This window comes from Aedes aegypti, chromosome 2 (assembly GCF_002204515.2).
Source record: "Aedes aegypti strain LVP_AGWG chromosome 2, AaegL5.0 Primary Assembly, whole genome shotgun sequence".
NCBI lineage: Eukaryota > Metazoa > Arthropoda > Insecta > Diptera > Culicidae > Aedes > Aedes aegypti.
Window position 1 is genome coordinate 196,777,870 of NC_035108.1, and position 23,459 is coordinate 196,801,328.

At 39.9% G+C, this 23,459-nt stretch overlaps 2 protein-coding genes across 25 annotated transcripts in view; one reads left to right on the top strand and one right to left on the bottom strand.

Annotated features, from left to right (window-relative positions):
* The window catches only part of LOC5575494 (glucose transporter type 1), an 816,694-nt gene that overhangs the window by 315,511 nt on the left and 477,724 nt on the right, over window positions 1-23,459 (bottom strand). The window lies entirely within an intron of this gene.
* Window positions 7,652-8,349, top strand: LOC110676297 (nucleoside diphosphate kinase-like). The gene has a single exon (XM_021843644.1). The coding sequence runs from the start codon at window positions 7,670-7,672 to the stop codon at window positions 8,174-8,176; it is 507 nt and encodes a 168-aa protein (XP_021699336.1). The 5' UTR covers window positions 7,652-7,669; the 3' UTR covers window positions 8,177-8,349.

Consider the following 23,459-nt stretch of genomic DNA (forward strand, 5'->3'; position numbering starts at 1 on the left):
GTAATACTGGAGAAACTTGATGATATTATCAAAAGAAATGTTTAAAGTGTTCAGAATGCCTTAAATGCAAGAAAAGCTACACATTATTGCTTCAGTTTGAACAACGAGTAGTTGGTTGGATATGTCTGGGCTGCAGTTGAGGTAAACTATGCGTTTATGAGCATATTTTTCATTCTGTCTTGCAGTATACATCGCATGTAAGTTTTAAAATCTTATAAATTTAATTATCCTTCCAATAAAGACATGCCTCAATCATTTTTACGAATATTTTAAATAATTATATAACTGTATGGATTTTGATTCCATAGTGTCCGGATTTAAAAACACAACTTGCTTCATGTGTCCGGATTTAAGGACAAGACATGCCTTTTTATTTCAACAATTTTTATGATAAAATCATACTTTTCACCATCAAATTCATTGTTATTACAATTATATGGTTCAATACTGTTGGTAGCATAAGGGGGTTTTATTTAAATCTATGGGAAACATATTACAATTAAAGTTTAAAGAATAGCCCTTGCTTAGGCGTCCGGGTATTGATGCAGCACGGTACGAATATTTAAAAATCCCAGAGGATTGGAACATGTTCAAATCTACAGTCGAAGATCGTTATTACGACAACTTTTATAGCGACAAAAGCTCTCTATAGCGACATTTTTCGGTCCCTTGAAAAATTGTTTGATGTTAAAACTATTCTCTATAGTGACATTTCTCTATTACGACGGTCCCTTGCGATGTCGTTATAACAAGCTTCGACTGTATATGAAAATTGATTTTCACTACGATATCTCTCCGAGAAAAATATAAAGATGGTCGAAATACGGTTCATTTTGTGTTACACGGTGCGGAAATCTGTAGTGGGATTGATATGCGGTTACTTTTCATTATGGGACAATTTAACTTGCTGTTTTTTCCAATTTTTTCCGAACGAATTATATTATCTCATTAGTGCAGCTGAAAGAGCATTGGAAGATATGTTGAAAATTGAACTCAACTCAATTTTGATGAAAATGCAGATGGGATTGACTTGTGATTCACGGCAGTAAGGGCTCCAGCAGATCTTGTGTCCGAAAAAGATTCGTCCCAGTACCAAATGCACCATGTACAAAACACTCGTAGGACCCGTAGCTCTCTAAGGGCATAAAACGTGAAGAGAAGAGAAGAACGTGCAAGCTCTTAGGGTTTACGAATATCGGGTGCTTAGGATCGTCTCTGCCGGCGTACAGGAGATTGGAATGTGGCGAAAAGGATGACTACGAGTTCGCCCAACTCTACGGCGAGCCCATTATTCAGAAAGTGGCTAGAAGAATATGCCGGACAGCAACCCTGTAAAATAGTGGTCGCTTCGGACCAGGTTGGTATAAGAAGGCGTAGAACGCTAGTATGCTCATGTGGGCGAACCAAGTGCACCATAAATTGGGGAGCGTTGAGCAGAACTAAGGGATCGTTTAAATATTACGTAGCGCAACAGGGAGGGGTTTTTACATAGGGTTACGGTGCTTACAAAAAATTGAAATTTTCCATACAAAAGCTGTTACGTGGGGAAGGGAGGGGGTCTAAAATTGGAAAATTTTGCGTTACGTAATATTTGAATGAACCCTAAGCATGGAGAGATGTGGATATAAACTGAGCATAGTAGCGTGAAATTATTGATTAATTTACAGTTTAAATTGTAAATACTAAATAAATTAAACTGATTTTGCTTTCAAAATGCAAACTAGAAGAGAAGTTTAATTACTATTAACTTTAAAAACTAGTTTTTGTCTCGTCTCAATCTGAATCAGAAGGATTATAGTTAAAACATTCAGAACAAAAACACAATTCATCATCCGCAAAATAAAAATTGAAAATAAATTGCGATACGGAAAGTTTTTTGCTCATTTAGACTAGAGTTTGCCCAGTTACGTATCATGCAACAGTGAAGTATCAGTAAAATGAGTTTTCCCTAATATACACTCGAGATTGCGGTAGCCTGTTGGAATAAACCTATAAGCAACAAAGTGATTTAACCCAATCTAATGAGCTCTCGGAAACTTTAATAACCCTCTAGGCAAATAGGAACACAATCATAAAAATCCACGCATCAGGACACCAACTAATTACTACTAAATAATGAACTGGCGTCGTTAGTTGGACTTTTTGAATCGGCTTAAATTACTGTTTAATTTCCGCCATTCATCGGCCATGATGAAAGCGTTAACACTATTGTTCGTTCGGCTGTGCCCCAAAATAGTTTTTACGCCACGAGTTCTCTAATTACAGTGCGCACACACACATTCTGATGAGACGAGCTACAGGGTTGGTAGTAGGTCTCCTTTTAGCTGCTTTTTTTTTTCAAAAAAGAAATAACATGTTTAACATTTACTGATCAACTGTGAAAATAAGCAAAGCCGGTAGTCCATTCCACCATGACTTTCTAAGGAATCCAGAAGATCTTTTATAGATCCTCGTAGATATTAATTAGGAATTCCCACAGAAGTTTCTTCGGAATTTATTATAGATTTTTTAAGTAATGCCTTAGGGTTTTTCACGATTTTTTTCAACAATTTCTTTGATTCCTGAAATATCCCTGGAACATATTTTCGAGAACTTTCTTTGAAAATTTCTCGAAATATTCTGGAGTACTTTCTAAAGGAATCTCTGGAGACATTTCTAAAGATGCTTCCATCCTTAGAGGTATTCCTGAACGATAATGTCAATGAAAGAACTTGAAAATAATAATGTTAAAATCTTGAAGATGTCTTAAATGTCTTCGATGAGGTATCTTAAACGAAATTATCGGAGAAACTCCTAAGAAATTTCTTTGAATGATCACTACATTACCTCTTGAAGAACTCTTTGAAATTATATCTCAAGAAAACTTTGGGCAAATATCTGAGAATGTTTTTGATGAAATAAAAAAAAAAAAGAAATTTCACGAGTAATACTTTAAGGAATTATTTTTTTTAAATATCTTTCTAAAAATTTCTGAGCGGATCTAATGAAAACACTTAGATCCTTATTCCTGTTTGGATTGATTTTGTTTTCTTGGTTTCTTAATGGTCTATTTTTCCAGACTTAATGATTCCTATACTAAGGTCACTCATTCGCACCCAGCCCTGCGAGCACTATCGCCGTCAATCAGGCCGTATTGGAAGCTGCATAAATTTCCGCAGTCTGTCCGCTTTGTCAAGCTGAATCCAAAATTAACTCGGCAGCCGATAAATTAGCGAAATTGAATAAATTATCGTGTAATTTTACTACCAAACCGCATCGCTCGTTCTGGCACGTCCTATTTATCTACACGGCTATTCGGGCTTACTCGATAAAAGGTCCTCGCTCCTCTCGTGATCTCATGCAAATTTTGTGTCGAATTAGGTTTTATGGCTTCGCTCATCAATTTTGGAATGACTGTCGGCTGCCGGTTTCGATGAGTTTCCCTTCAAAATGTTTCGCGATAATATTCTATCTTTATATACATTGGTGATGGTGGCGGCGGTGATGCCTCCATAAATCGATCGGAGGATCGATGAAACCCGATGACAGCCATTTGCTACCCTTCGTTTCATACGCGTTGCAACGAGTCAAATATTGAGCCGAATGGCCCAGTTTCCAGTGCACATCCCAAGTAATTGTCGAGTGGCGTGGTACAGTATTTTGCACCGGTTTATTAATAATTCAGAGGCCAACGATGAAGAATAGCCGGAAGCAGTATTGTGAAAGTATGGGTACGATGCACTAAAAGGATTCGAACTGAAAAATATTTATATGTAAAAGTGCTTAAATTTGTTTGTGCAAAATACGATTTGAAGACCTTAAATAAATCCGCTTTAAGTATTACTTACCACTTAAAAATAAGTTAAGTAAATTTTGTATAGAAATTAATTAACTCATAACGCGTGGGACTTTCCTTAGCCGAGTGGTTAGAGTCCGCGGCTCCAAAACAAAGCCAAGCTGAAGGTATCTGGGATAGATTCCCTGTCAGTCGAGGATCTTTTCAGGTGGGATTCGAACCCACGAATCTTGTATGCTACACGAGTGGTTTATCAAATAAGCTACCGAGCCACTCGATGACGTAATAACTCAGAAGGTTACAAGCAGGCTTCTCAAATGCACCGCCTCATGACAGTATTTCGACGGCTGTCATCAACTGCTTCCCACGACAGCCTTGTGAATGAATTATCCATGACAGCCTACCATGAGGTGTTCATGCGACATGCAACGATGTCGTCTTGTACAGCACACGACAGTTCGTTCACACTTCCTGTAGGGCGATCGTTTGCCGATGACAAGCTCGGTTGTTCATTCATAACGTGTCTCCTACACCCCAGCGTCGCACTGGCAAAATGAATATGCAGTCGGGGCCTCTCGTGTTCTGTATTTCGCGTCATGAAATATGTCACGCTTAAACATTTTCACACTTATTTTTTTGAATCTGCAAAACGTTTGCTTTGTATTCACTAGACTATGTACTCACAAGACGAACATAGTGAATCATATGAAAATAATCATATTATCAATGTTTTTCAAACCATACTGCTCGTATTACGTTCATATCCACACTTTTGTACACAGGTGATCTTATATGTAAAAGGTTTAGCGTGAATTTCAAGTTTCATGACAGCCCACGACAGCATTCTCGCAACAACCGGTTCGAGTAGCAGAAGACTGTTACAGCCCTACGGTGGCTGCAATGGGAAACAGCCAGCTCGGGTTGCTACGGCATGATCACGAAAGCTGTCAGCTGAGTTCGTTAGGCAACGGCAGTTCCAATACAGCCAACATTTATACATGTGTGTCTGGTTGCCATTATGTTCCATGTTGATGCGAAACGTACAGCAGCAAGAGGCAGTGAAAACACACAGTGACTGTCAGTTCGATATTTGGACATTTGGAAAGCCTGGTTACAAATTTCGAATTCAAATCCCAACAGATCACGCAGATCCTTCTCATAAACCACATCCATGCAACTGGCATCGTTCAAATATTACGTAACGCAGTAGGGGGAGGGAGAGGGTATTCCGTAGTGTTACGGTCCATACACAAATTTTAAATTTTCCGTGCGGAAGCTGTTGCGTGGTGAAGGGAGGGGATCTAAAATTGACATGTTTTGCGTTTCGTAATATTTGAATTATCCCTCTCATGTGGCGTTCAATAAGTTACACTTGAAAAATGTGTTAAAAAAATGAAAATACAAGATATTATTTTCCAAGTCTTTTTCTATAAAAGCATTGTGTATTGAGAACCTTTAGGGCATACTAGCTGAGATCATCCCTTTGTGCTTTATGACGAGCTTGAAACATTTCTCAAGAGAATCGCACGCGGCACGTACCTGGTCTATTGGCATCTCGTTCCACATCTTGGAAACGAGCTTAAATTGGCCCATAGTGCTCACTTAATGCTCGATCTGCTGGGCCAGCATGTACGACCATACATAAAAGTCCTGGGGATAACGTCTAGGGATCTGGGAGGCCACATCAATCAAATTCTCTCGGCTCCACGCTTGGATGCCGTGTCAGCCTCTGCACCGTCCTGTTGAAAGGACGTAATGATCATTCCCGTAGAGGTCCCGAAGTGCCGGAGCCACGATCTTTTCCAGAACCTCGCTCTTATAATACGCTGCGTTGATTTTCAAGTTTTCTCAATAAACAGCAGGTGGAGTTCCTAACGCCTGTATACGACCCCCAAGCCATCACCGACGTGGCACTTTGGAACCAAGATGTTTATGCTGGCGAACGTCGGCGCCCACAGCCGATCATTTTGGACATTGTGTGGATGTTATACCCCTTCAAGCACTAAACCGAATAGCGCCGTCCGCTTTTTTACTAACGCTGTCTTCCCTGTACGTTAAATGAGAAGTGATTACAAAAGTTTTCAACGAGGATCGAAATTGTAACTCTTGGATCGCGAGTCTTTAACCACGTCATGTAGACTATCTAGACACCTGCATAATGAAGCAAAAATAGTTGTAGAGGCTCTTCGTTACTAAGCAGTTTTTTCAAAACTTGGATAACGATGACGAGCCGTAGTGGCCAACAGCGCATGAGACGAGTCTCCCTGAGAGCACATCACCTAGCGCGCGCTTTTAGAACTTGTCTTCGGCTAGCACAGCACACAAGGATTCCGATGAGCTGAGAGACGGTTTGGTTGGAGGCTCGTCAGTACATTTATGTGCTCCTGAGAAATATGTAACTCTACTTTCTGCATCAGCTAACACCGTAGCGAACGATTCGTCGTTCAGCTTCCGTACTACCGGAACGCACCCTAGAGCTGTCTTCACTGTCAGTACCATTGTCTCCCAACAGCCACCCATATGCGGTGCAGCAGGGGGATTGACCCGCCATAGCATTCGGGTATTCGTAAAAGTGCTCCCCAGTTCCGTAGACATCCTGCTGACCTCGTCTTGAAGCTCTCGACTCACTCCTGTGAAGTTTGTGCCGTTGTCAGAATATAATTTTTGAGGCCCTTCGTGCTAAGAACCTTCTGATAGCCTTCTTACACGCAACATTGAGCTTGATTGGCCGCCCGTGGATGCTACTCCAGTATCGCCAGATCAGCTGTACTTACACAAGGACCAACCGAATGACTGTTTGGGCCTAACAGACACCATCAGTGTATAAGTGATGGTGATCTTCTATTTTTGGGCCATAATGGCGCCTGCCACGTCAGAATGCAGACCAATGTGGGGAAGGGGAAGGAAATGATGCTGCACTTATATTGGCCTACTGTAGACCGTGGAGTCCGACTGCATCTACGCCATTTAATGCGGAAGTGTATGGATTGGGGGAAAGGCATGGCATAGAGGTTTGCTTTTGTGGTTAGCAGACTGCCTATGTATCAGGCGTAAGGAAAGGCATCCGCGTGGAAGAATGAAAGCGTTAAGGAAACGGTTTCTCGTCCGTCTCTGGTTCTAGCATTTGTGATGAACGAATAGTTTGAGTGTGATAGATTAAGAATGAAGGATAGAAGCAAGTGAGAGATATACAACTATAAAGTACGAGGAAAGGGACGGGCCTGGGATTGACCTTCTGCTTATTGAACAGAAGCGGTAGCCATTAGACCACCAACCCCGTCTGATCGCCTTCTTGCACGCATCCGTGGACAGTCTGGAAACTACCTCAAGATGAATAGCCTTGACCGTAAGACAGGTTAGAAGGCAAACCCATCGTTTTGCGTTCAACCGTCACCAGATACGGTCAGAAGAGTTGCAATCTCACCGCATGCAGCGGACCTTTCTCAGGGGGGAGCAACGGGCGTAGATTTGTAGACGCAGCACCACATGCAGCGTTTCCTGGCTACCCGAGCAGAAGAAAATAACTACTGAATACCAAATCGAGGTATTCCATACCAGATAATTTCCAATATTTACAACCTCAATGAGGTATGAATGAGCCCTGCATAAGAGGTAAAATACCTCAAATAATATCTCAAGCATATTCTACGAACACCAAACTGATAACTAGATCAGGTATTGTAATACCTCAATAATACTTGATGGTTTTTCATATCAAAGAGAAATTTTCCAATAGTAGTTCAATACCTCCAGCAGTCCTCAATAGCTATCGAATACCAAAATGAAGTATTTTTAATTGTGTTAAACATTTTTTTCAAATACCATTATAATACCAAAATGAGGTATTGATAACTGAGCAATACTTAATTACCGAGTCAGTGCTGTGCATTTCGTATGATCGGATCGGTTCTTGCATTTTTCTCATTGTTTTCATCCGCCATGGCCGCCAACAAGGAACGTACATTCATCATGGTCAAGCCGGACGGTGTCCAGCGTGGACTCGTCGGCAAGATCATCAAGCGCTTCGAACAGAAGGGCTTTAAGCTGGTCGCCATGAAGTTCATGTGGGCCGAGAAGGAACTGCTGGAGAAGCACTACGCCGACCTGTCGGCCCGTCCCTTCTTCCCCGGTCTGGTCAGCTACATGGGTTCCGGCCCGGTAGTTCCCATGGTTTGGGAAGGTCTGGGTGTCGTCAAGACCGGCCGGCAGATTCTGGGTGCCACCAATCCAGCCGATTCCGCACCCGGAACCATCCGTGGTGATCTGTGCGTCCAGGTGGGCCGCAACATCATCCACGGTTCGGATGCCATCGAGTCGGCCAACAAGGAAATCGCCCTCTGGTTCACCGAGAAGGAACTCGTTGCGTGGACCCCAGCCAGCGAAGGATGGGTCTACGAATAAGCGGTCCCATATTTTGCTTATAAGTTAATTTCCATCACTACCTTTAAACCAACTGATTTTAAACGCATTTTTAAATGATAAGGAAGTCGATTAGGGTAGAAATCTATTCGCGAAAGTGAGCTGAATCAGGTTGAAACAATAAAACAAAATGATAAAATGCAGGAACGATTAATTCAAAAAAAAAAAAAAAAAAAAAAAAAAAAAAAAAAAAAAAAAAAAAAAAAAAAATATGGTATGATACCAAAATATGATATGCATAAGTTATTGGCGAGTTATTCTTTCCTCCTCGGGTAGACGAATTTCCACTCGCAAGCGTGAACTTCTGACGCACTTCGTTGACTACTGTTTCATCGTTGGCATGACCGTACTTCCGATGGTAGAAGTCCAAATGTAGTTTGGTGATCCGATGGTTTCTTGGAAGGATAATCGGAAACTTTGCGTCGTAAGAGAGTATCTTCGCTTCTGCTGCTCTGCTGCCTACCCGCAACGCTCCGTATTCAACGGCGAATGGCGATTGTTTCACAAGACTGCTGAATGCTTCTATTTGCTTGTAATGTCCAGTGCTTCGATTCAGGTTCTGCTTCAGGGTCGCTACTTCCTCAGTAGAGTTACTGTGCACGTGTTGTAGCCTTAGGTGCAGCCCAAGTAACACCGAAAACATAAATCCAAATTTAAAAATACACAGTTTGTCCTACAATGATTGCTAGAAAGTTTTTGAAACATGTCATGTCTTACGTAAGTCGCTATTTTGTTTTGTTAAACCTTTCGATATTGAACTTGAATGGAGATGTTCTACTAAGGCATATAATTTGTTTTGCAATATAGTAGTAGTCCACGTAGTGCCTTTTCTTTACCGCCGCTGCACCTCTGGAAGACTCTGCTTCTTGTTCTGATGCATTTAGGTTCTTGATGAATTGCAAGTGTGCAGGGGAACAGGCCACTCCAGATATCGCCACACGGGTAACCATAATGCTTATTGGCAGTTCAGAAGAATCCCTGTAGGGAAACAGTAAGGCACTGCGATCTTCCGGCCGGATCTCTTTGATGTCTGCGGAACCTGCGACTTGACGCTTACGGTACGGAAACATCACGGATAGTAAAGGAGTCAGAAGATCCGGGTCCTTGAGCAACATGGAGTTCAATGATACGCTGTCAACTTTCGACGCTGCGTCCCAGATTACTCGAACTTTCTTAGGCTTCTCATTCACGACGGCTCCAATTGGTAAGAATCATGTGCGACGCAGGACGAACCCCTCAATATCCTCCACTGTCGCTTCGTGTATGTAGCCCTTGGCTTTAAAGTCAGCTATTTGCTGACGAACGCTATCGTAAAGCTGCGAGTCTCGAGCTAAACGCTTTTCCAGGAATCTGAAGCGTCGTTCCGCCATCGGCCAACTTTCTGAAAATTCCACGTAGTCGTGCTTACTGAACAGGCCTCTCTCAATCTTTACGCTGTTAAACCGGCGTGTGGTCCCTTCAAGGATACTGTAGGCACGTTGTTCTTCCACTCTTTTCACGGTCGGTGGGTACAAGAGCTACACCATAGAAGATTTTGTGAATCAGTATACCTACAAATCTGTGTTGAATGCTGGTAGCTGCTAATAAATAATGGCCAATCGTCTCAAAGTAATTTCAACGGCCGAATTTTATTTGATGAGTGCTCTTCAGGTTATTTCTCAATTCAATACCCTGATAGTCCTACATGTTTTTCCTCTTCTAGAAATCCATCTACGATTGCCTTGGTCTTAACCGACTCATCTTTGTAGCCAATTAATTACTCATGCTGATTTTGATTCTGATCATGTCCCTGTTACATTTCAAATATCCCATGAAGCGGTTCTCAATCCTATCAGCTCCACTTTCAATTATTTATGAGCCGACTGGAATACATATGAAACGTATATTGACTCTAATCTTGATGTCAACATTTCTTTACAAACTAAACTTGATATTGAAAATGCTCTTGAAACTTTAAGGTGAAGATGAACCGAAGCCAAACTTCAAATTTTCAAGAGCACGAATCTGGAGAACCGAACACCCGTTAGAGCTGAATACTTAATCGATTAGTCACCACCAGCTAGTAGCCAATCGATTAAGTTTTCAGCATAAATGGATGCTCGGTTCTTCAGATTCGTGCTCTTGAAAATTTGAGAGTTGGCTTCGATTCATCTTCACCTTAACAAATTCAATTGTTGAAGCCAGGAACATTGCAATTCCAAAATTTGAATCCGTGATTATAGACGATGATCTTAAACTCTTGATCCGTCATAAAAACGTGAGGAGAAGGCAATTTCAACGCACTTGCGATCCTGCTATGAAAATTATATGGCAGGATTTGCATAAAGAAATTAAGAAATGTTTTACACAATTAAGGACATATCTCCATGGGTACCAAAATGGCCTCTAATATGGCACCTTACTTCCCTCTTCACTTTCCACTCCCTCCTCCCACGCTTCTCACAGTGAGCACAGAGAGTGATCACAAAAAATGATTATTTGAAGTTACTAACCTTATTGTAGAGGGGTGGTTTCTTAAGCATTCCATAATGTGTTTTTCACAAATTACCTGTTTTGAAATGCAAACAAGTAGTTATTGCTGTGATTTGTGTTGTAAAATATCACGCTACCTAATCACTTCTTCTTCACGCACCGTGTTGTTGATTGAAGGCTTTTCGGTGCCCGTTCTAAAATTCACTTTTCATGGTATTTCTACTCATCGTGACAATTCAAAAATCTGATGCGATACTGGTAACACTTTATGTTTTCTCGCACCGTGCTTCTGGGAGCAATAAAACACTTAAGTTCACCGATTTGTGCTCGAAAAATTACAACGGAATACGAATTCACTGGGCCAACATTGTTTATGAATCCGATGCGCAGCTCTCACTGAGTGGAAGTGATGTCAGTTTTTATGTTTGGAATTCAAATTGTTTGGATATTCATGCACTTGCTACAACCACGTATTTTACAATTTCATAACACTCACAATGTTGCAAAACATTTTTAAGCGTGAGAAAAACAATGTACGACGCAATTTAACATCAAAAATGAATATGAGATATTATACAGTACAATTGACTGTAGAATTCAAAATGCATACTGATGGCAACTTTCTCCGTCCACGACAAGCGAGAGAAGAGAGGAGAAAACTGCCAAAAAAAGTAAACAACTCACGCATGGTGTGAAAAATACTTATAATTTTGGTCAAAAATCATGTTTTCACTACCAAATGAAATAAATTGTGATTTTGAGCTTTAAGGAAGTTGTTGAAGAATTCATATCGACAATAATGGTAGGTGGAGGTATACATGGAACATGATGATTTATTTTTGACCGACGCACATAACATTGTGCTCCGCCGTGTTGGGTGGCTCGAGAGGGTGGTTTAGCGGGTGGCTCGAGCGGGTGGCAACATTATGTTTACGTGTTCAATGAACCCTCACCTTAAGAAACAAAAATGAGATTTCTCAATTGGACCCTGGCTCTAAGCGCTTTTGGAAATTATCTAAAATTTTGAAAAAACCTCAGAAGCCAATACCGGCATTGCAAGAGGAAAACAAATTATTACTAACTAAATGCGAAAAAGCTCAAAAACTTGCTATGCAGTTTTAAAGTGCGCACAATTTTAATTTAGGACTTACTAGTCCAATTGAAAATCAAGTTACTCAGGACTTCGAAAATATTCTCAATCAAGAGAACGTTTTTGAAAATGCCTGGGAGACTGATTTGGAAGAAGTGAGAACTATTATTAAAAAAAAAAAAAAATAAAAATATATCCTCATAAAGAAACTTCCAGAAAGTAGCTTATCATTTTTAGTTGATATATTCAACAAATGTTTTCAATTAGCATATTTTCCTGACAAATGGAAAAATGCTAGGGTTGTTCCAATTTCAAAACCAGTCAAAAATCCTGCAGAAGCTTCTAGCTATCGTCCAATCAGTATGCTTTCCTCCATCAGTAAACTTTTTGAAAAGGTCATTTTCAACAGAATGATGGTCCACATCAACGAAAATTCAATTTTTGCCAATGAACAGTTCGCATTCCGCCATGGACATTCGACCACTCATCAACTCTTACGTGTAACAAATTTGATCCGTTCCAACAAATCTGAAGGCTATTTTACTGGTCTTGCTCTCCTGGATATAGAAAAAGCATTCGACAGTGTGTGCCAGTGAACCGTAAACTGACCTCGAAACTCTAACTGTCGATATCGGAGAGAAGTAAACGCGTAACGACAACATCGGTTTAGGAGACATTCCCGCGACGCGAAGCACTTTTGCTCGAGTAGGGTACACTGAAATGAATTTTATAGTAGAAACTACTGAATCCATGGTAAAATTAAGAACTGCACCAACGATTTTCAACCGACTACACTAATCTGTTAACTCTACCAGAACATAGTCAACATCACCACACAAGAAAATATTTTCGGTTTAATTAACCCCAGTTGCAGCATTTATGACTAGAAGCATTCTTGATTTGACAAGTTTGGCATTGCACTTTTGACCACACTGTGTTGTAAGTTGAGTGTCACGGATTGAAATACAATGCTATGTAGTCGAGACTACTATGGACATGGTCACTTTTACTGCACTGGTCAGTGATTTTTACCAGATTATAGTAAACTTAATAGATTTTTGTAGTCGGTTGAAAATCGTTGATGCAGTTCTTAATTCTACCATGGATTCAGTAGATTATACTACAAAATTTTTTTGCGTGTAGCTGAAAATTAGACGTTAGCCTAATGTAGATCAATCGTAAACTGTCAAGTAGTTGACTCAGATCATAAAGTGAACGAAAACTGTTCAACATTATTTAAACGCTACTTTTGTGAAGTTTGTCCGAGAGGACATCAACACACACAGAGTCAATACCAATGGTTTGTCTGATATAATATGTTTAACAAATTGAACACATTTTTTATAAAACAATGTGTATGCTCTATAACACATTCCCAAAAATAAAACAACTCTCCAACCGCAACTATCCTTAACCTCATCATCACTGGGAAGTGACACTGCACAAAGGCTGTTACATGCACAATTGCTTCACTGTCAACGTCGTCGTCGTTCACTTCCTGGATGCGTTAGACGCGGTCGACTGTGGAACTCCTCCATTTGGTTGACTGTGCTGTAATCTCGCGTTGGGAAAGTTTAACTCTGCCATGGAGGAGGAGCTAGCAAAAGTGATCATTCTCCATTTCACGATGATGACCATGACAGCCACCAGCACCGACAGAGGACGGTATTTGCCTTGGGTCATTTCTGACAGGAGCAGACCAGCAGCAGCAGCAACAGTAGCCAAAACCAGCAAGCAGAAGTAATTACTTGCATTTTTATGGGTGAAAAGTTTCGTGACTGCTGAATTAGGGTCAGAGAGCTTAAATGGGATTTTCTAGCCGTTCGAGGACCAGTTCGCGCTAGGAAAAGTTACGAGCGAGGGGCGTCCTGAAGGGGGCGAGACCGGAGAAAAACACATTTCATTTTCGTGCTGATGATTAGTGGAAAAGTGGGATGGAAATTGGAAATTTCTGTGGAACGACTGAACCACTCGATTGACCGAGGAGGAGGAATGGGATCAGAGGTTTGCAGAGAGCCGACGATGAAAGTAAGATTGGGTCATTGATGGAATGTGATTAAATTTTGATGACATAGTGGTCTGATTTTTTCCTTTGGTTTAGTGGTCGGACAGAAAAAAATCTATGCTGTATCAGAGGGTTGTAAATTTGGTGTTTATTTTATAAGGATAATAGCTCTTGGACTATTTCGTTTATTCCTCTCATAGCAGCTTTACGATCTGTCTGATAAATGAAAATCACGTTTGGAATAAACCAAAAGTTGTGATTTCTTATGAATAGTTGCTTGACCGTTAGATTGTCAGGGACATGTTCATCGTGGATCATAAACTAGAAAGCTTTTTATTTGAATCATTCCAACCATTACATTCATTTTAATATCTAGGTGTTCTGTGTTAGCAAATATTGCTGTTTGCATTTGAGGAGCAAATCTTGACTAAACGTCCTCCAAATGCGGTAACACAAAACAATCAAAGGACACCTAGCAACGATTAAATAAATCACCGCCGCCCTAGCAAGATAAATCGATCTTTGACATCGCATTTCTTGTGAAAAATCTTACCGCGTTTAGTGTTCCCGCATTTGATATTTGCAGTTCAAATGCACACAGCAATACTATCATCTTTATTTGGTAAAACTAAATTAAGCTTGTATTAATCCCTATTAATCCGTATCCGATCGGGTTAAAACTTTTTTTTTTCAAATTGTTATTGTGAACGTTCAATTCAACTGATTCAGATGTGGTTTTCACTAAATGGAATCCAAAGGCTTCTTGTTTCATATGCTGGCACAAGTGAACCAATTTATTTCCGATGGCCGGAGTTATTTCGGTGTCCTCTTGGGTCAGGTCGGGTAAAAATCGATCAACTTCCTTTTCTGAACAGAAAAGAGAGCTGGGATTTTTTTCAAACGACTTGAAATGACGAGCTTCAGGATAGTTTACCATCGTGGCCTCGATATTATCTCGAATGGCCATTTCTTGACCCTCCGGAAGATCCGGAACATCCGTAAAAGTGGACATATCCTGAAAGTTGACCTAGAGAGCTGGGATTTTTTTCAAACGGCTTGCAATGATGAGTTTCAAATTAGTATACCATCGTTACCTCGGTATGATCTCAAATGACCATTACGTGGTCCTCAAGAAGATCTAACATTCGTAAAAATGAAATGCTGACAATTGACAAACAGAGCTGCGATTTCTTCCAAACAATTTGCATGCGTGATTTCATAATCGTATCAATGTCTTCACTGTCGTCTGGTCCAGTATGGCAGTTTTGTGGTCCTTCGAAAAATGCGGAAGAATGGACATTTCTTGAAATTTGGTTTTAGGAGCTGTGATTTTTAAAACGGCTTTTTTTTACATTTATTAAGAAGGCTTAAGTACCGTCGGGCATTACGCATCCAAATTCATTGGATTTGATTTATAACATAATATTGCTTCTTATCAAACTAAGTTAAATTTAAGGAATCGTAGAACCGGTTTGGTCGAGAATTTTTAAACGGCTTTTAGTGATGTCCGCGTGGTTAAACCATCATTGTCTCCGAAATATTTTGAATGGCCATTCGTCCTTGAAGCGGAGAGGCTTGGGCCATTCGCAAACAAAGATTTTTGTTATCCCTGAGGTAACTCAGGTAAGTCAGATGTGAATATTGGTAATATTAGTTCAGAAAGAAAGTCTTTCAGAATTGGAGTTCTGATAATTAAACTGTAGTGTACGATTGGATAGATAATTTTGGATTTTTCTTACCATGTATGTTGGAAACTTAAAATTTTTTAATTTTACAATCAAACATTCATACCAAAGAGTTTTGAATGCCTTTTCTATTCGCGTTGTTGTGTTTAAGTTGCAAGAGTAACGTAGGTATTAAAGTTGCACTATATTCATAGGAATGCAAAAAGCGAATTATTTGAAATGCCTATATATCATTTAGGAGAATGTTAGATCCAACCATTACATAGGGCCTCGTTACTATTCTGCTTTATAGGAATTTATGGAAAATGACACCCCTAAAAAGCATAATCGACTGTTGGTGGCGCTGCCTTTACTCTTGCCCACCACTATTGGGTCCACGAGCTTTCAGCAGGAAAAGGCAAACGTTACTGCAGACACACTTCTGGAATTGTTATTACTGTTTTTCGTCGTTGGGTTTGTTGGTTTGAAGCTTCTTATTGCCAGTTCCGCCGCCCGCCATGCACGCAAAAAGCGGAAACCAGCAGAAGGCGGTTGTTCGCTTCTTGAGTTTTTTTTTGTTCCCATGTCAAACGACACTTCCGATGGCACGATGCGATGGTTTGCAAAGGATGGATGGAAGGCGCCTGGGAAAAAGCAAGCAGTTGAGACAGCTGCTGTGATTTCGAGTTGTCATAACAATAATTTTCGCTGGCAGCAGAGACGGCCTGTAGTTGTCGTCTTCGTTAGTAATGCTATTTAAAAATGGATTTGTGTAATTCTGGCTGTCGTTCTAGAAATAGGCAGACACTGAAGTAGGTCATTGATTGTGACGTTGTTTGCCTGTTCTATTGTACAAACATATCAGTAGTTGGAAAATTCAATATAAGGTAGATCAAAATAAATAAATAATAAGAACAATATAAACTACCGATGTCTCAGACCATCTGATACTTCCCACATCACTAAACATCGTTTCCGTCCTCTTGAATCAGCGCCATTAAACAGTCATTTTAGCCCTCGTGCCAAGTACTTTGCATAGTGCACGTGTGTATCCATCCACCAGCCCAGCAAGCACCATAGAATGGTCGTAAAATTTTATGGCCTCCCAACATGATGTCGCGATGCTCGATGTCACTGTTGATAATGTAATGCTCCCATTATTACCCATTCTCGATGGGTTGCACTTGACGACCCTCCCTATTGAAACGCTCTCGTACCCCCCATTTCAGGAGCCTAATCAGGTGAGGTGCTGCGGTAGATAGATTAGAACCAGTTGACCGACCCTCGAAAACACGTTTCCAATGTTCGACAACATCGGTAATTAATTGGTTTTCAGTGCGACACTCTTGCGCCCTTCCGCTCTACAGGCCCGGAGCTTCCGCAAACTGAAATCAACAATTATCAGCAATATGTTGCTGGGCAGACTGCCAGAACCGACATGGTTAACAATAGGCACGGTTCAATGAAAACGGTCGGATGTGCACCATCATCATCGTCGTCGTCGTCGTCAGCATCGTGATCTACAATACTTTGAGACCCTTTCCGCATTTTCCCATTCTACCCATTGTGCGTTTCTACTAACTCGAATGCTAATTCAACCGCAAAGTAAGCACACCACATGAATAAACTCACAGAAAAGAGTAATGACTCGAAAAATGGAATACTAAGCTGTATTTATAGATAGTGGAACGGTGATTGGACTACCGGATATGGAAAATGACCAGTAGTGGCCATATTTGCGAAAAAATGCATTAGATATTTAAAGTTGTGATCTTAGCTTACATTGTACACTCCAGTGCATAAGTTTGGGTTCACTCCTTAAAAAACATGCAAAAGTGTTCAGTCCTTTTCTTTGTGATCACACGTCCAATTGAAACTCTCTAAGCCCCATTCGAAAGGCAAAAAGTTATTCCTTATTCGTATGTATTTTTCCAAACACATTTCCATCACATTTCCAACACAACATAAAAATTCTGTGAAATCTCAAATCTAACGCGCCATTATTTGCTTTCGAAAAAACTAAAATATTAAAATCGGTTAAAAAATGTCAGAAATATTGACAAAAAATGATTTGCGTGCGGCTCAGGTGAACCCAAACTGTTGCACGATGACTTGAATGACTATTTCAATGATTTTGAATAGTTTTCAGATTTTTCCGCAAAAATTTCGTAAGTGCTCCTCAAAGAATATAAGATTACGATTCTAATGACACCTTGTTTTAAAATTTTGGTCGATCCAATGCTGAGGAAATTACAAATGTTTTTTTAGTGTGTTTGTTGAAAAATGTCACAACTATAAGTAAAAATTTAGTATACAAAATAAAAAATATGTGATTGGAAAAATACATACGAAGTAAGAATAACTCTTTGCCTTTTGAATGCGCCTTAGAGAGTTTCAATTGGACGTGTAAGCACAAAGATATGGACTGAACACTTTTGTATGTTTTGAGGAGGTGAACCCAAACTTTTGCACGGGAGTGTATGACAACAAGACGATGCGCTTCAATATACGCTTGTCAACTGGTGGGGTAGCTGCTCAGTACCTCCAGCAGCTAGACGAGCAGTCTGAAAGTATCAACGTTTCTTGAGATGCCAACTGCCTGTAAGACCCTATCTACAAAGCTGTGACACCAACGGCGTGGGAAGTAAATGGCACTGGGCAACGACGAAACCGAAACGACTGGTTTGATGAAGAGTGGCTGACGTGAAAAATGTCAGAAGCCGTATGCTTGTGGCCGGTACTTGAACAGGGAGTGGTGCAGCACAGCGAGAGCCGAAGAAAAGCGAATCTACCGCATAAGGAAAACGAAGCACAAAGAAAGTGTGGTTGCTGAAGATCCAGACAGCATGAACCGGAATGATATGCGGGGATTTTAAGCAACGGTCAATGGCGCGCGGCACAATACCGACGACCATGTGCAATGATCAAGAAGGGAAATGTAGCGAAAACAGGATGAACATTGATGATGACGACCAGGCTGTGGACTAGGGTGCGGCTTATTTTTCAAACGTTCTCAAAACCAAAAATTCGTGTGTTCCAATGAATTTAAAACACATTAAAAGAGAAACCTCAAAATCTGAGTCAAAAATATTAACATTTAGAGGTAGCGCAAGCGTCTTGAAGGTGAATTTTCAAGTTATAAAAAATGACTATCAGTAAAGTAAACATAACTTTGTTATTTTTCAACCAATTTTGAAACTTTTAACACCATTATCTTACAGATTAAATTTATGAAAACTTTGTAGAACATCAAATTTGTCTAAAATCAAAACTAGTCTTAGTTAAAGATACTTTGACTGTTGCACAAAGTTTCCATAAATTTATTTTTGAAGGTATTGATGCTAAAAGTTTCAAAATCGGTTGAAAAATAACAAAGTTATGTTTACTTTACTGAAGGTCATTTTTCATAACGTGAAAATTCACCTTCAAGACGCTTGCGCCACCTCTAATTGTTAATATTTTTGGCTCAGATTTTGAGGTTTATCTTTTATTGTGATTTGAATTCAGTAGAGCACACGAATTTTTGGTTTTGAGAACTTTTGAAAAATAAGCCGCACCCTACTGTGGACCCACCGACCATATGAGAGATAAAAAAAGCTACCAGTGAGCTGAAGAACTGTAAGGCTGAAGGGAAGGGTTCTTGTTGAGCTTTTCAAGCACAGAAATGAACAGCTTTACTAGTCAATCTTCCGAGTATTCCAAAGGTATGAGAGGACGAAGATATGCCCACCAACAGGTTGGATGCCCAATCTGAAATGCACAGACTAGAGAGTGGCAATTACACAGCAATTACCCGGCTGAAAATAGTGTCGCGAATCCTGTTTAACAGACTGAGAACGCTTGTGGATTTCGTCAGCGAATACCAAGCTGGTTTTCGTGAGAGCCGCACGACAACGGGCCAGATGTTTAACTTGCAAATGATCCTGGAGTATAACTTGCAGACCTACTATCTGTTAATTGATTTCAAGGCGGCGCACAATGCATTGCTCCATAGACAAAAATCAAATTTCAAGTAATTTTCCGGCGATAATAAGTACCCACAAGTGTTTATAGATATCATCCGTTATTGAAAAAAGTATTTGAAAGCTATACAAAGCACTAAAACTACTAGAACAAGCGTCAAAAGTGACAGTTGTTGGAGTAGCAGAAAAACTAAATTTTGTCGCATGTTTTCAGCATTCCTTTCAACTAGCACGGAGAGTGTTGAAACCAATGTATTCAATCAAAATCTAAAAGAGAACATGTCTGAAGGTTGGTAAAGTATATTTGGTGGGATAAGCACACCAATTTTAGCTTTGAATATGAGAAATCGGCACGATGAGTTGGCTACGAAATCAATCTTTCGAAATATTAACATGTTATTTGACTATCGATTCAAAAAAAGTTCCACCTAGCTCCACCCCAAATCACTTACAGACATGTTTCTTAGAGTGTCCTCTAAGAGATCTGAAAGATACAGCTGCAACTTCCTGCAACTCTTCGACATTTTGACGATTTTGTGGTATAGGGTAAGTGTTCCCTTAGTTGGGGGATAGCTTTTCGTTCCTATAGTTGCGGTAGTGCCGTTTTCACTGATGTTATTACATTAGTCACAGAACCGACACTGCCAATCGACGTATTGGCTTGTTGATGCATGGAATAGTTGAAAATAAAAAATATACCGCAACTAAAGGAACAGTGTACCAACAGTGGAGGTATTATTTTTTTTTACTGCGATTACTGGATTACTGCGATAAAATATTTTTTTTCTCATTAAGTCAATGGTCATTACTTCCCGTTACAACATTAACATGTACATTAATTGCACTTCTTGAATTGAGGCGGTTAAATGAAGTTCAAAAGTGCTTAGTACTTCCACTATTGGTACATGTACCCTACTCCTTAGCCAGCACAAGTATGAAAATGTGTTGTTTGTGATAAAATATCCGAAAATCTTGCTAAGCTATGTGGTTCGGTTCAATTAGACATTACACCAGAGCAATTTAATGCCTAAAATAATATATTTTAAATGAATATTTCCAAGATTTTATTCAAATTTTATATTACAAACTAAAAAATTAAAAATATATGTTTTTTTTTTGCATAAAGACGTGTAAGTCACTTTTACAGCTACAAGTAAGCAGAGACGTATTTGCAAATAACTTCTTGAATCATTATGAGCAACAAAAGTGCAAATTGGGTGTTTTTTCATGGAAAATAATGAAATTGGCGCTTGGGACAGTTTTGTGATTATGCGTATATTATATGTCATTCATGCAAATTATAGCTCTTTTGACCAGAACAACTTTCTCTTCCATACCAAGGTGTTCAAATGGATTAATCTTCCAGTTTTGATTTTTGTCCCGCATCTCCATACATTCTACGCACTGTGCGGCGTATGATTCAGTGAAAAGCATTGAGCTATTGTAGGTAACGTCTGAACATGGTTTTTCGGCAAAACTAATCAGGCTGAAATGTGTAACGGAATGGATGGAACCATGTGTTAGGATTGCAGACGAGGTGTCGGATTGAAGCAGGGAGACGTACTTTCGAATTTACTATCCAACGTTGCACTCGAGGATGCTATTAGGAGAACTGGCTTGCAGAGAAACGTCACACGCTATGTCTGAACCAGCAGATTATAAAAATCCAATGTACATCGGATTTTTTCTTGCTGAAGATCAGTATTCGGTCCATATTTTCATAATCGGAAGGTTTTGAAATATTCTATCGGTGATTTTTTTCCATACATTTTGTATGGGCAGATTTCGGTCATAAAACGGGATTTCTATAGATTTTGGTATAAAAAATAGCTTAAAAGTGGAAAAAATCAAAATTTCACCGATGGAATATTTTAAAACCTTCTGATTATGAAAACGCACACCTAATACGAATCTCTAGCGAGAAAAAAATCCGATGTACATTCGATTTTTTATAATCTCCTAGTTCAGACATAGCGTGCGTCACTATCATCACACGGTCGTACATGCTCCTTGGTTTTGCGGACGATATCGACCTTATTGGAATCGAGCGCAGGTCAGTGGAGGAGGCCTTCGTCCCTCTGTAGAACAACAGCGAGGATAGGCCTGACCATTAATTCTATCAAAACGAAGTACATGGTTGCAGGTAGAGATAGAGGTAGGACCAGTGCTGTTGGTGCTTACGTTGTGCTTGATGGGGAAGTGTTTGGAGTTGTTGAATAGTTTGTTTACTTCGGAGCACTTGTGAAATGTCTCAATGACTTTCCCGTGAATTAAAAAATCGTATTGCGGCTGCGAAAAGGGCCTTTTAAGGACTACGAAACCAGCTTAGGTCCCTCAACTTGCAAATGGAAACACTGAACAAACTGAAGCCGATTTTTTCATTTCCATGCGAGCCTTATCAGACTAGGATTAGCCGTCTGCAGATGACATCATTATGTGACCGACGGCGCGTTCTTGACATGTCTACGCTTCACCGACTAGTGCATGGATCTATCCACTGCAGCCTTACCAACGATCTCATATATCGCTTTCCAACAAACGGTCTTCGCCACGTGGATCTATTCTACGTTCCCAGATCAAGAACAAACTTGGGTAAATCTGCGCCTTTATCTCGTTTATGCCGGACCTACAACGAGAGCTACAACGACGTGGACATCTTTGAGAATCTTACGCAATTCAAAAGAATGATCCAAAATTAGGTTTTATAGTGTGTTAAATGTTGTTCAATCTATATACAAATTCTTGTATTATCGTCCGATTATTGGGTAACCCTGTAGGACTACATACAACGAAAAATGAAATGAAATACAAATACAATGTGCTACGAAACAAAATACACTCTGTATAAAACATTGATTCTTCCGGTGGCTCTCTACGAGCACGCAACGTGAACGTTAAAAGAGGCAGACCGAAAAGCCTTCGATGATTTTGAGTGCAAAGCGCCGCGGATAATACTCGATGGGAAACCAGAAAATGATGTGTGGCGCAGGTGTATGAATCACGAGTTATATCAAGTGCATAACGATGCGAATATTATCAAGCGTGTAAAACACGGCAGACTTTAGTGGACTGGTCACTTAGTGCGAATGTTAGACGAAACAATTGCGAAAATAATATTCAGCAGGGAACCAGATAGAGGCTGTACGCAGTGGAAGAGGACTTGGGGACCCAAATGGTTCGGGGCAACTGAAGAAGTATCTCCAAAGACTGAAGAAAATGGAGCTCTACAATACACCCAGCAATGGCGTGATGGATTGCGTAAGGCTACATGAGATCGACTAACACAATTTGCTTCGACGTACTTGCATTCTCTGACAGATTGAGTTGAGGAGTTAACACTCTGCTGCCTCATCTGTTGTAAGGTTTTCAGTTTATTAATCACAGAAAAACTTTGGAGGACCGGTCGAATGTTATCCTTAAACTCGTTTAATGAGTTTATATTTGGTACATGGTGCTGAAGGTCTGGTCATCTTCAATTAACGTCATGATAATTTTCCAGACTTCGACTGTTCTCTAGTATTATTTGATCTGCCCATGAAACATGATACCCATGGATCATTTACATTCATAGTTCATTCATCCCATGTTAGCAAGTAACGCCTCGTTCATGCTTAAAAACCGTGTTTAAACTAGGGAACAGCCAGACACTAACCAAATTTTGCGAAAAAGTTTCACGTCTTCTCGGTGAAAATCGAACTAACGACTCCCTGTTCGATTCTCACCGAGAAGACGTGAAACTTTTTTCGCAAATTTCTCATCAGTTTGTCCATTTAATCCAAATGCAAAATATATGTAATATTTGGTTTTTTGGCAGTTGTAAAACTTCCACTCGGCTGGTTTGCCGTAAACATAATTGAATCATAATTAATTAAACAAAAATACTTTGAAAGCCTTAATTTTTTTCTATTCTGGGGGTGTTGGCCCGTAAATCACCCTCTTCCTGATTGTGCCACTGATGCTACGTTTTCCTTCATTGAAGTACATACGACGAAATAAATAGTTTAATAATTACCAAAGATGAACTATTTGTCATTCAGTATTTACCTGTAAAGAGAAAAATGAGAAACACATG

Excerpts from the sequence above, each read along its gene's own strand:
- LOC110676297 (XM_021843644.1), top strand. The coding sequence starts at position 7,670 with ATGATCGGATCGGTTCTTGCATTTTTCTCATTGTTTTCATCCGCCATG.